Source organism: Montipora capricornis, chromosome 9 (assembly GCF_036669925.1).
Source record: "Montipora capricornis isolate CH-2021 chromosome 9, ASM3666992v2, whole genome shotgun sequence".
Classification (NCBI taxonomy): domain Eukaryota; kingdom Metazoa; phylum Cnidaria; class Anthozoa; order Scleractinia; family Acroporidae; genus Montipora; species Montipora capricornis.
The window spans coordinates 4,900,136-4,911,994 of NC_090891.1; the positions used below are offsets into that span (position 1 = coordinate 4,900,136).

Genomic DNA, 11,859 nt, shown 5'->3' on the forward strand with positions numbered 1-11,859 from the left:
AAGGAAACACAATGGGAGGAAACGAGAGTAACCAATTTTAATTTTTAAGAAACTTGTCCTCGTCCTTGAAAATGAAGTCCAAAAAGAAGCATTGGATTGGGAACAAAATAAATTTAGTCGAAAAGTAAATATTTTTCCCATCTCATGAGCCTTATGATTTTTCTTTGTTCAGTAGCAGCAGATGTTGTTAACTGATGTAACTCTTTTTTGACATCTCATTTAGAGGGCATTGAAACAATGATTTCATCTTTTCCGCTGCTCGAGGCAGTTTGAAGTCTAACTGATTTTTTTCAAGCCATTTTTGACTGGAATGGATTAATGATAACTTTGGCTCTCTTTGTATTTTCGTAACTGTGAGCACTGCAAGTGCACTTTAATTCAATTACGTTGGAGGATGATTTTATAGCGCGTGCTTATTAATCAAGGGGTTACGTTTGGCAGTGTTCAATTAGCTTTAGAAATTAAAATTGAAATGAAAGGTGGGTTTCGATTGCTTGTATTAAATATTAATAAAGATGAGCCACTAGACTTGATTTCGTCCTTGCTCTTCTGAAGAGGCTCTGGACCTGGCTGTCAGGATACCAGTTTTAATTTTGTTAAAATAAATAGGACGGATGCGTATAATTGTCTACTTAACGGTGAGGAAAAAAAAAAGGTTTACACTGCCATAGATCAAGCATCGAGAACTTCTTTTCTCTGAAGGTAAGTGAAAACAGGACCTTACGTTCGCAATAAGGGAAAGCTGTAAAATTTAAATTTCCACTTGATTAAAAAACTCTAAATATACATATGAAAGTCTATTTTGCCTGACCCTGCCGACACGGTCATCGATCGATTTGGCAGATGTCATCTGTATTCAAAAAGTCAAAATTTGTTATCTGGATGGACTGCAAAGGTGATGTTGGAAAACTCATTTCTCTCTTTTATTAGTATCGAAGACAATTAGAGCAGTGTCTCAGTTGAGAATCTACCAAGCTGATTAGAGTAAATTTCTTCTTTCTTGTATTTGTTTCTTCTAGATGAGCCACGACAGCCAGATCACCTTGTTCTGCATATTATACGCATGTCTCTGCACAGGTTAGTGCAGCTTGACTACTCGCTTGTTGGAAGTTCTTTAGCGTTCCTCAACTTGTATACACCTAACACGATTCTCCGGCCCTCTCTCGAAAAATGTCTCATCTAACAAATGTAGGGCCTTACATTCAAAAGTAGCCTTTTTTGCTCCCCATATTCATGGAATAAATGCTTTCCAACCTAACAACGTGTAGTTGGAAAGAGTTTTCACTGCGGTTTGGAGCTTATTTATCATGTCAGTGATCGCTCTTTGTATTTAAGGGTGCGTTCGATTGACCGTATTCCGGAATAGGAATACATGGAATACAAGTTAGAAATCCTTCGTTTTTACGGAGATTCCTATTAAAATTGTCAAACACCCGCTCAAATGCTATTTAATTTTAAACGTATCTTTACCAGCCTTGTTGCTTCAAAACGCCAGACATACCGTTTTAAATCATCACTCCGCGTATTCTTATTCCGAAATAGGGTCAATCGAAAGCACCCTAAGTCTGTTGTTCACAAGAATTTCGGCAATTTTGTTGAGCATAGACATATTTGTCTATTTGGGGTACCAATTGATTTGGTACGTTTTTCGAAGTTCTCTCGCGTTCTGGACAGCCGTTCGTCTTGTAAGCGAACGGTCGAATTCGATCGAGGACTCCCTTTTTCCAGTGGGTTTTTGTCGGCCGGAGTGATTTTCTACCACTCTTTTTTTTTTTTTTTGTGGCGGGCGACGTATTATCCCGGTGTATTTTTCTCACTACTGTCTTTGCAATTTGTTGTATATTTATTTAATTTTGTGGTGTTGTAACATATTTGGCAATTCGCTTTTGGCTTTGGTCGGTTTGCCGTCCACAGCTGCCTTAATGTACATTTTCGTTGTTTTTCATATTCAATTTTAATTAGACCCTGATGACCCCTTGTATTTTTTAGTTATATATTTGTCCACGTGTATGAGAATAAACGCAGTTTCAGCTGTCCTTCAGGCATCCAGCACAGTCAAAATCCAATTTGTTGTCGTAGCGAGCATGAAGGAGAGGCTGATGGCGGGGAACCTTTCCAGATGCAAATTATTTCCCTCACATGAGCATTCATCGCATGCTCGTTCCAGTCCAACCGTGAGAATACGAATATGGTCTATTAATGACGCAAATTGAGTAAGAGGTGACACAGCGATCTAGAACGCGACTTCTCCTTAATGGAAATAAATAAAAAAATAAATAAAAAAATAAGTAAATAAATTAATAATAACTTCTGAACTTATGAGTAAAGGTTATAACTTAGTATGACTTCTAACTTAATGAGTGTCTACCCTTTTACCAAGTTCTTCGTCGAATGTTTTTAACATCAGCCTCGGGAGACTGGGCGACCACTCCCACGTTTTCGACTTAATAGCCCTATTCACGGTTAGTTTTTCTCATTTGCATTACAATGTAACATAACGTGGATGCGAGGCAATTTCAGGTTAAAACTACAAAGTAGCCCGAAATTGCCTCACATTCATGCTAGATTACATTGTAATGCAAATGAGAAAAACTAACCGTGAAAAGGGCTGTTAAAGTTGTCTCATCTTATCCTATGAGTGAATGAATAACAAAAAAATTTGCACAATGTACAGTGCTATACCAACAACCACTTACAATTCGGTACTACGACTACCATGTTTCTTAATGACATTGTTTATAAATACCTACAGCCTAAAGTTTAAGATCGGTCTAATTCAATTTCCATTCTTGTTTAGTCGAAATGGTAGTAATTTCAGCTCATTCAGCGTTCGTTGGACTTAAGTCGTTCTGGTACACGCGTGGAAGAGAGACCGAAGTAGCAAAGATTGAAACCAGTCTGAAAATAAAGAACAGGATGAATTCTATATCAAAATGACTAAATGTCCTTTTTCTCCCCCAGGACTCGGGTTACGCCGCGTCAACGAGTCAGATGAATACAAACTTCGCCGTGAGCTATTTGAAAACATGGACGTCATGGTTCGTCCTGTTACGTCGTATTCGGATGCCGTCGGTGTGTCGTTTTCTTTGACTGTCAGATCGTTGAACGACTTGGTAAGCAGCTAGCTAGTAACTGGCATTGATCTCATTACGTGGAGTCAAGACAAAATAAGGGCTACAAGATAGAAACTCCTGGTCCAGCTTTTGGATAAGTCAATTTCGCCAAGTTATGGTCTCTCGAACGAACATTTGTTTTCCAAGACCCCTGCATTAAGAGGCATATTGAATATTCGATATCCTTCCACGCGCTCCGGTATCGTCACATCGAGGTTAAACACTATGCGCATGTATGGAGAAACAGATGTATCGTGTTCCTTTTCGTCTCAAACTAAATTTTACTTTAGCGAAATCTATTATCCCAGCTAACTCTCTAATTTTCCCCTCCCCTGTTTTCTCTTGGTGGAGTGGTGATTTTCAGAACGTGCTGAAAGGAACATTGTTTGAGCCAACAAAGGGAACTATCAACGATGAAATGATATATGAAATGGATCATATATGAACTGCGGATATGAAATCATTCCTCACGGGAACGTTAAAACCCACAAATGACCAGCTCCCAACGTCAGTGGCTTCAGAGGCTCAGTTGGTTAGAGCGTCGCACCGGGTATCGCGAAGTCACGGGTTCGAACCCCGTTGAAGTCCTGAAATTTTTAGGCTTCTTTACGCAATTGCAAAAATTGCGTTCATAACTGCAAGGATCATAGCTTTACTTGATAAAGGGAACAATCGTTATTTTCCACTTTCCACCCTAACGTGTTTTCAGGGCAATTGCTTTTTCTTTTTGAAAATGCACTCATCTAACTAGTATTGCACGTGGTGGATAGTATTAGTACCTCACACTTTGACTATGGCATATTCCCCTGTTAGCTCACGTGGTTGAGCATAGCACTACCATGGGGGAGGTTGTGGGTTCAATTCCTGCCGGACCAACTCTCAGGGTGATTGAATAACCTTGTAGAAGGTGCTGCCTTTGTGATGACATATGCAATTGGCTAGCAGGTAATTTTATTTGAAGCTATGGAGTACTAAATCGCCAATAAAGGGAATGCCCCATTCAGAGCCACAATAGTTCGAAAAAAATCGTTGCTAATAGTAATTATAGTTGGTCCAGTTGAAACTACAACCTTGGCTATCTTCTTCCGATTACGTCGTTCAGTTACTTTTTGGAGATGTATGTATTGCATTATGCAATTTGACTTTTATTCGTTTTAGGCAAACAAGCGACAGGTGCTTATCACAAGTGTCTGGATTACACAGGTCAGCTTTCTATTCACTTAGTTTACGACCATTATTTACACTGAATTGTGCTGAGTATGGTCTGCTATTTTCACGGTCTTGTTAAAAGCGTTGTTATAGACTTTCTAGTAATGGAGCTTAGTTGTACTTCCTTTAAGACATCGATTCAGGTTATTAAATCATGAAATGATCGACCAATCAAATGACAAAGAGGGCTGTCTCCAACGACTTCACAAAATTCAAAATTTCCGATTCGAATCCGTCAGCTGGGATAACCACACCATGATAACGAGTAGCGGTGATAGGTCAGCACGTTAAAACGTTTATGAGGGCAAAATTGCTAAATAATGATTGGCTGAGACAGAGGGCATTTTTCATCTTTGGTAATTTCCCCGGGGGGTCAAAATGGTGTCCAGGTTTGTAAATGCTACAGATTCCGATGCTGTGGCATCGAAAAACCGCCGAAATTTCAGTGCCTTTTGGTTGAATTATATCTAGTCTGTTTCCCTCGCCTAAAGGCTCCTGGAAATTATTTGAGTTTGGACAAATCGTGCGTGAAATTATTCCCCAATTACACTCGACACCATTTGATTACCTAGCCTATTCTCACGTAGCGCTGCGCGACTCGGGCAATTTCTGCAACTTCTGAATACAGGGTTAATATAAATTCTTGTTTTACTCGGCCCCATGCAATTACCTCTACTTTTTGTCAATTGGACAGCAATACCATAGCTTTTATTACTTTCCATTCCTTCTTTCTCCAGGGGCAGTATAACTCACTTGTTTCTTGAATAAGACAAAACAGCTTTAGTTGTCCTACTCGTGTCCATCAGTCAATTGGTAGCCTGCGTAGCTATCGCAAAAATAATTGCAGAAATATTTTACAGTTGCTTAAAGTGATCTTGCTTACAATTTGACCTACGAAAGTGTGCGGTACCCGTTGATATACTGTATACACAATATGATTCACGTTCCTTAAGTGTGAGTCAAAGTCATCATGAGATCAAAGGTCGCGATCAGTACTTTCCGGATGTACAGACCAACAAAACAAATGAATGAGTTATTTTCACGACATTAGGCAGGGCTACTGCCTCCGCATTCGCTCTGCCTCCGTCTTTCCCTCCCCTTTTAGCACTTACTAATAGGCAAGTCGAAAGGAAAATAATGGATAAAAAACTTTCTTTTTCTTGTTATTATTTCCTTGTTTTTCAGAGGTGGCATAACCCTTTTCTTGAATGGGACAGAAACAAGTTTGGCGGACTTGACCGTATTCACGTCAGTCCAAAGGAAATATGGGTTCCTGACATAATTCTTTATAACAAGTAAGCCATATCACCTTCTTATAACAGCCTTGGCCATTCTAAATGCCCATGATCACCTTCGTTGCCCATTTATATCATCATGGGTACCAGTGAAAATCTCGAAAGGTTTTGAAGAAGTGTTTTGTCACCCTTGAAGAGAACGAAAATAAACCAAGCATATATCTATCCCTAAAATAAATCAGCCCTTAGATTTAAGGCCAATTTAGCACGTGCACTTGATTTCAATAACAACGTTGCTCTTTTTCTACAGTCATTACCTACAAACGTTGTTTTCGTTAGTACAGTCTGATGATTACATGCCTAGTAGTGCTTTGCTTGCATTTTGATCAAACTGCTATCGTTTGTTTATGCTTCGTCTCTTTGTTCACCGATTTTAATTCCTTTGATTCTGTTTTTTTGTTCACTATGATTTGTTTCTGTCTTCTGTACTCTATTTCGAGCTGCATAGATAATGCGGCCGCGACTTAGAAGGCATAAACAGCAATTGTTTCAAAGAAAAAAAAAACCTGGTTTGTGGAAGTTCAACTCGGAAAAGCAATGCGGGACTTTTATCATCTGGACCCAGTTTGTTCGAGAAATAAGTACACGCTGGAAGGTATTGGGAAACCCTGCCGGCAGAGCCTTTCTTGGCTCGAAAGAAAGGACTCTGCAGAAATCGTGTTCAGTCTTTATTGAGAATGCGCAAGCCGTTGCTTGGAGACAGTCTCAAACCCAGGCCAAGTCTCGATTGCACTCCTAGACGCCATATTGGTTTTTGTACTGAAGGCTCGATAGACCAATTCGGCTAACTCAATGTTGTACCCAATTCAAATCTCTCGGGGTTAAGATTCTTTGTGTGTTGAATTTGCACGACAATGAAGCATTCACATTTAAATGATATGGAAATACTTGGAACAAAACATTTTATTCCCAAAAGATTTGAATTGGGGAGAACATTGAGTTAGCCGAATTGGTCTATTTTGACCTTCGCCTTGTCAAAAATATGCTGCCTAAACCTGTTTGACCAGAGTTACTAGCCCAGAAACTTAGGCTGCGGCGACTTAAAAGACTTGACACGATTTCTGCAGAGGCTCTCCTTTTCACTCACTGCCGAGATTTAAAGAGGCTCTGCTCGCAGGGTGGTATTGGGAATGCAGCGGTCGATTTATTGACACACCCAATTTTCACAGCACTTGCAATTGTTTGTGCTCATCTGATATGTATGACAAGCGACCGGAAGACGCCGTAAAAACCTGCAAATAAACCGTGAATTACACTCTGAAATAAACAACTGAGGGGAAGCGAGTTTTTACTCACCCTTTGATGAGAACACTGTCACTATAGTAAGCACAAGATCAATTTTACAGTTGGAAGTTTGTGAAGCAAAATGACAAGGTTCACAAAAACAAAACTTAGCTGGCGCCGCACGCTGGTATATTGTAAGAATCGGCATAGACTTTATAAAGAGGGAAACTATCGTTGAGGGACAGCCTCAACACAGTTTAACTGTTTAGATCGTTAGTCTCTTAGTGGGAGTGCATGCATTCGTACTAATAACAAGAATCTTACGCTCTTTTTCCTGCGTTATCCTGTTTGGTTGAATTTCAATTTATCTATCTTCTAGTGGAGACAACAAAGTTTACCAAGCTGGGCATACTGAATTTTTCAAGACTTGGGTTGTACTGCAGAGTAATGGGACATGCTTATGGGAAACACCTGCAAACATAGAGAGTGACTGCAACGTGGAAATTAGCTCGTTTCCTTTTGATATCCAAAACTGTTCTCTTATTTTCGTATCTGCCACCTATGGAAGCGAAGAACTAGTTGTTTATCCCATGTCATCGAATTTGCACCCAGAACTGAATGAAACAGGTAAACAAGGATACAGCATTCCAATATAATTGAGTGGTGTGGCACAATAAAAATAAGGAAGATAACTGTTTTTAAACACTGCTTTCGTTATTCAAATGTACCAACCAGAGGAACAAAAGACCCTTTGTTTCGACGGCCAACGGGACTGTGGTTGGCACATAAATGACAACGATATCTTCCCTATCAGGACTTCATCTTTGACAAGGACACTAACGCAAAGATCATTTTTCCTTTGTCCCTTTTAGCTGCTAAGTGTAAAGTTTATTTCAAAGTGATCTTCTATTCGAATTTTTCAAAATTTCTCTCTCCTCTCAAAACCAACCTATGATTTGATACGATTTGGTTTCATTACAGCGTCCCCACTTAGTGCCTCAGCGCAAAATAAAGTCAACTCTCGCCTTGCAGACACCGCGTTATTGCCTTATTTCAAGCCGAAAGGGACTAGGTATGAATCTATAAATTAAGGGATTAGCAACTATTGATTCACAAACTTAAAAAGAGCACACCGAGATACAGTCAAAATTACAAAGAAATGATTGGTCATCCGGACGAGGCGTCCGGTTGGCAATACATTTCTTTGTAAATAGATTTGACGTTTTTAAATGGCTTTGTCTCGCTTAATATTGGGTCTATTAACACCAAACTTGGGGATATTTCAAAGCTTGGATCAATAGTTGCTAATCGCATAATTTGCAGACTCGTACCTTGTCCCCCTCGGCTTGAAATCAGGCAATTACGGACAAAATCCACAGACAAAAAATAAAAATACATACTTACTTGACCGCTCCCCATAGGGGCTTTACAGAGCCAATGAAACACAACGAAACGACGGAACAGAATAACAACAACAAAAACTGTTAAAAATCTAAATTGGCCGGAGGCAAACCAGTTGGCTATTTACAAGTGCAGCTGGGAAGTTGAACCATGGAATACTAGGAGTAAATTCAACGAGTTGTCCGCGCGGGTCTTGAACCCGGGGTCTCCAAATTTCAAGTCAAGTGCCCTCATCACTGTGTTACACTGCCTCCTCAGATCCCTCGAATCGAAAGCTATACAGGAGTGTCTCAATGGGGTTAAGCGTGTGACGTGAAACGTCCAAAAAATTAACCGTGTGTCGTGAAAAAGGGAAAAAAATTAACCGTGTGTCGTGAATTATTTTGTCCAGATAACCGTGTTGTTTGTAGCTTTTCCTAAGCTCTGAACAAATATTTGATGTGAAAATTAAGCGTGCACCGTGAAATCGCAAAATTTTTAACCGTGTTTGCTACACCCCCATTGAGACTCTCATACAGGTTTGACTGGAAATGGCTCCCGATGTTATGGCCCCTCGCTGTTACGAAATTACGGACACTTTCGTGGTACCAAAACGAAAGTCGAAACAGACGTTGAAGTAACCAAGAATCAGAGAGACTAGGAGAGACCAAACCCTCGTGTTCCATTCTCAACGACTGCTCTGCAGTTTCGGTACTGTTGATAACGGTTTGTCCAGTCTTGCATGATATTTAGGGTCGCCAAATATATCTCATAAAGAACTCGAATCTCAAGCCCTCGGACCGACTTTAAGTTTTGTCGTTCAGTGAGTAAATCGAGGAGCCCTCAGTGGGTGACTATATGCCGTCATTTGCATTTGTGGCGTGAGAATTGTCGCAACGCTATTATTTTCAGACGATGACAAAGAAAAAATTGCCCGCACCATCCTACGAATCTGATAATTGGTTTTCAAAGTAGATCGAACACAATTGCTAGAAATCTGTGATCACAACCCTTCACAACATCTTTGCTCAAATTCAAAGTTTCAAGGAATCCATACGTATAATTTACGCTAATGAAGTTCTACGTCTGATCATGGGAATTTTATGGACCGAATGCATAATGGCGGCTAAAAAATATTCTTCTGTCTTTGTGCGAATTAGACCCACTAGCCTCGTTAATACGGACAAAATACAAAAGCGATGTTACTTTAGAACGAGGCTAGTTGGTCTTATTAACACAAAAACAAAAGAATATGCATTCAGTCTATTCGTTCAAAATGTATCCTGCGTTAGTCTGTTGTGGTCACGTGACTTCACCAAATATGGTCAACGCCCATTAACTGAGAGTGTTCACCAATAAACCCCATGTGGCTAAGCGGGTTTTCTATTGCCGTTCTAGAACCTGAGAAATGGCCGAAGGAAGTTTACATAGCAACCATGTCTGTAGTTACGAAGGACCCCCTTAAGAGGTTAAAGATTTCAAATATCATTACAGACATGCTCAATGTTATTTATTGCATGTTAAGGACGGTGCCTACTAATTCAAAGGTATTTTTGCGCAGTTTTACGAATATGCGGGAAAAGCAGATCTCAACAAAGCCTTATTAAAATCCAAAAAGAAAATTGGGAGTAACCACCGATTTTCCAAAGATAATTAATCAACAATATTAGCAAAAAGCTTTAAAATACAAAATGATGTATGGCTTTCCTTTCCAAATTAAAGTTTAATTATCTCTGAAAAATGCATGGTTACCCCCAATTTTCTTTTTGGATACCAAGAGCACTTGCTAAGTTTTGCTTTCTCCGCATAGTTTTGAACCGCGCAAAAATATCCCTGTATTAATACGCACTTCGGATAGGAAATCCGAGCATCTCGAGATGCGCGGAACGTATGCGCAATAACAATAGTAGACACCGTCCTTAACAGCACTCAGTTTTTAGCAATTTTGCCCTCTTAGTTATAAATACTCGAAACACCATCTTTGCTAATTTTACTGATTTGATTTGTCCCTTAAAAGGCGAGTGGAAGATCATTTCAACTTTCGAGGAAGTTTTCATTAAAGGACGCCAGCGTCTGAATGACCAACGAAATTACTCTTTCATCAAGATAACATTATTAATCGAGCGCAAGTGGGTGTATTATGTCATGTTCTTGATAATGCCATGTGTCATTTGCACCTTATTGGTTCTGGTTGGTTTTTCCATTCCTCCTGAGAACGGTGAAAGAATTAGCTTTTGTTCCACCATCATGATAGCCGTTAGTGTGTTTCTTCTCTTTATCAACGATATGCTTCCAGAAAAGTCAGACACGCTACCCGTTTTAGGAGTTTACTACATCATCACAATGTTGCTTATTGCATTCGCTCTGATGGCCACCATCCTTGTGTTTAGAGCTTATCATTCAGTCAGCGAGCCTCCTTCTTGTTTCAAAGCTCTGTATCGAGCTCGAGTTTACAAGTCAAAGAAAAAGAAACAGAAACCGGTCAAGCGAAATGCCGTCAGCACTGAAACAAACGCGAGCCAAACTCAACCGTGCAGTGTCCATGAAAAGCCTGTTCCTGATGTCGTGGAAAGCGGGTCCGTTAGTGACAAAAACGATGATCTCAGTGAAGAAGAAAAAAAGAAAATTTGGCGATCTGTTGCTGTGATTCTTGACGGGTTATTTTTCTGGCTGTTTTTAATGGCATTTATTTGTTCGTCTGGATACTTGATTTTGTTCCGTCCAGTTTTTAAACTCTTCAACCCGTCTGGAATTCCTTCCTCAAGTTAGTCAAGTCAGTGAATTGAGTGACGAGATTCGCAGAAAATCACAAATTATCAGGAAACAAGAGAGTATGAGGGGAGGGGGGTGGGGGGGATGGGGGGAAAACTCATCCACTATACATGGGCCTCTTTCAATGATATTTAGATCTAAATTTAGCACGTGGTCATGATGCAAGGCTATTTTAAGGAAGACTCTTGATTGGTTGTCATTAGCCGCGCGACCATGGGCACGAAGACCAAAATAACTTTCACAGCATAGCGCGAATCTTAAAATAGAATGAAAATAAATATCATGGGACATGGGGATGCGTTCTCTACCTTCATCCTCTTTTGTAGGAAAGCATTAGTACAGTCCTACTTGATCAATAGTTTTAACAGGAAAAATATATACACAAACAGCGGTGACAAACATCACACATAACCGCATCCTTCAACAAACTTATTTTTACTTGACGTTTCGTGTTCTTCTACATACATCCTCAGAATTGACAGTTAGTACAAAATTTGAATTCATAATTACACCATTACTATCTTATTAACTATCACTTGTTAATTATTAACAGTCACGTCTGAGGGTGTATGTAGAAGAATCTGAAACGTCAAGTAAAAAGGAATTTTAAAGGCTGCGTTTACATGTGATGCTTGTCACCTCCTTTTGTGTAATTGTTCATGATGAAACTGACATGGCCGAAGAAAAAGCATTTAATCTACAGGGTCATTTGTATTACGCATACAATTCATTAGATTTAGAGTAGACCTTGCGTCTGCACGAGCTTCTCTTTGGGTAAATTCTGCATTGTTAGCTTTTTTTTTCCATGTTGAGTCAGTTTTTTTTCTTCTGTTGGTATTCTATGAAACAAGAAATATAAATGATAG

At 39.6% G+C, this 11,859-nt stretch overlaps 1 protein-coding gene across 1 annotated transcript in view; it reads left to right on the forward strand.

Moving 5' to 3' along the window:
* Positions 1 to 11,043, forward strand: part of LOC138016535 (neuronal acetylcholine receptor subunit alpha-5-like) — an 11,929-nt gene extending 886 nt beyond the window's left edge. The window contains exons 2-7 of the mRNA XM_068863704.1: positions 1,020 to 1,077; positions 2,962 to 3,113; positions 4,272 to 4,316; positions 5,508 to 5,617; positions 7,221 to 7,468; positions 10,239 to 11,043. Of these exons, the coding sequence (XP_068719805.1) occupies positions 1,020 to 1,077; positions 2,962 to 3,113; positions 4,272 to 4,316; positions 5,508 to 5,617; positions 7,221 to 7,468; positions 10,239 to 10,990 (1,365 nt within the window). The 3' untranslated portion in view covers positions 10,991 to 11,043. The remainder of the gene's footprint in view (positions 1 to 1,019; positions 1,078 to 2,961; positions 3,114 to 4,271; positions 4,317 to 5,507; positions 5,618 to 7,220; positions 7,469 to 10,238) is intronic.
* The last annotated feature ends 816 nt before the right edge of the window (positions 11,044 to 11,859 follow it).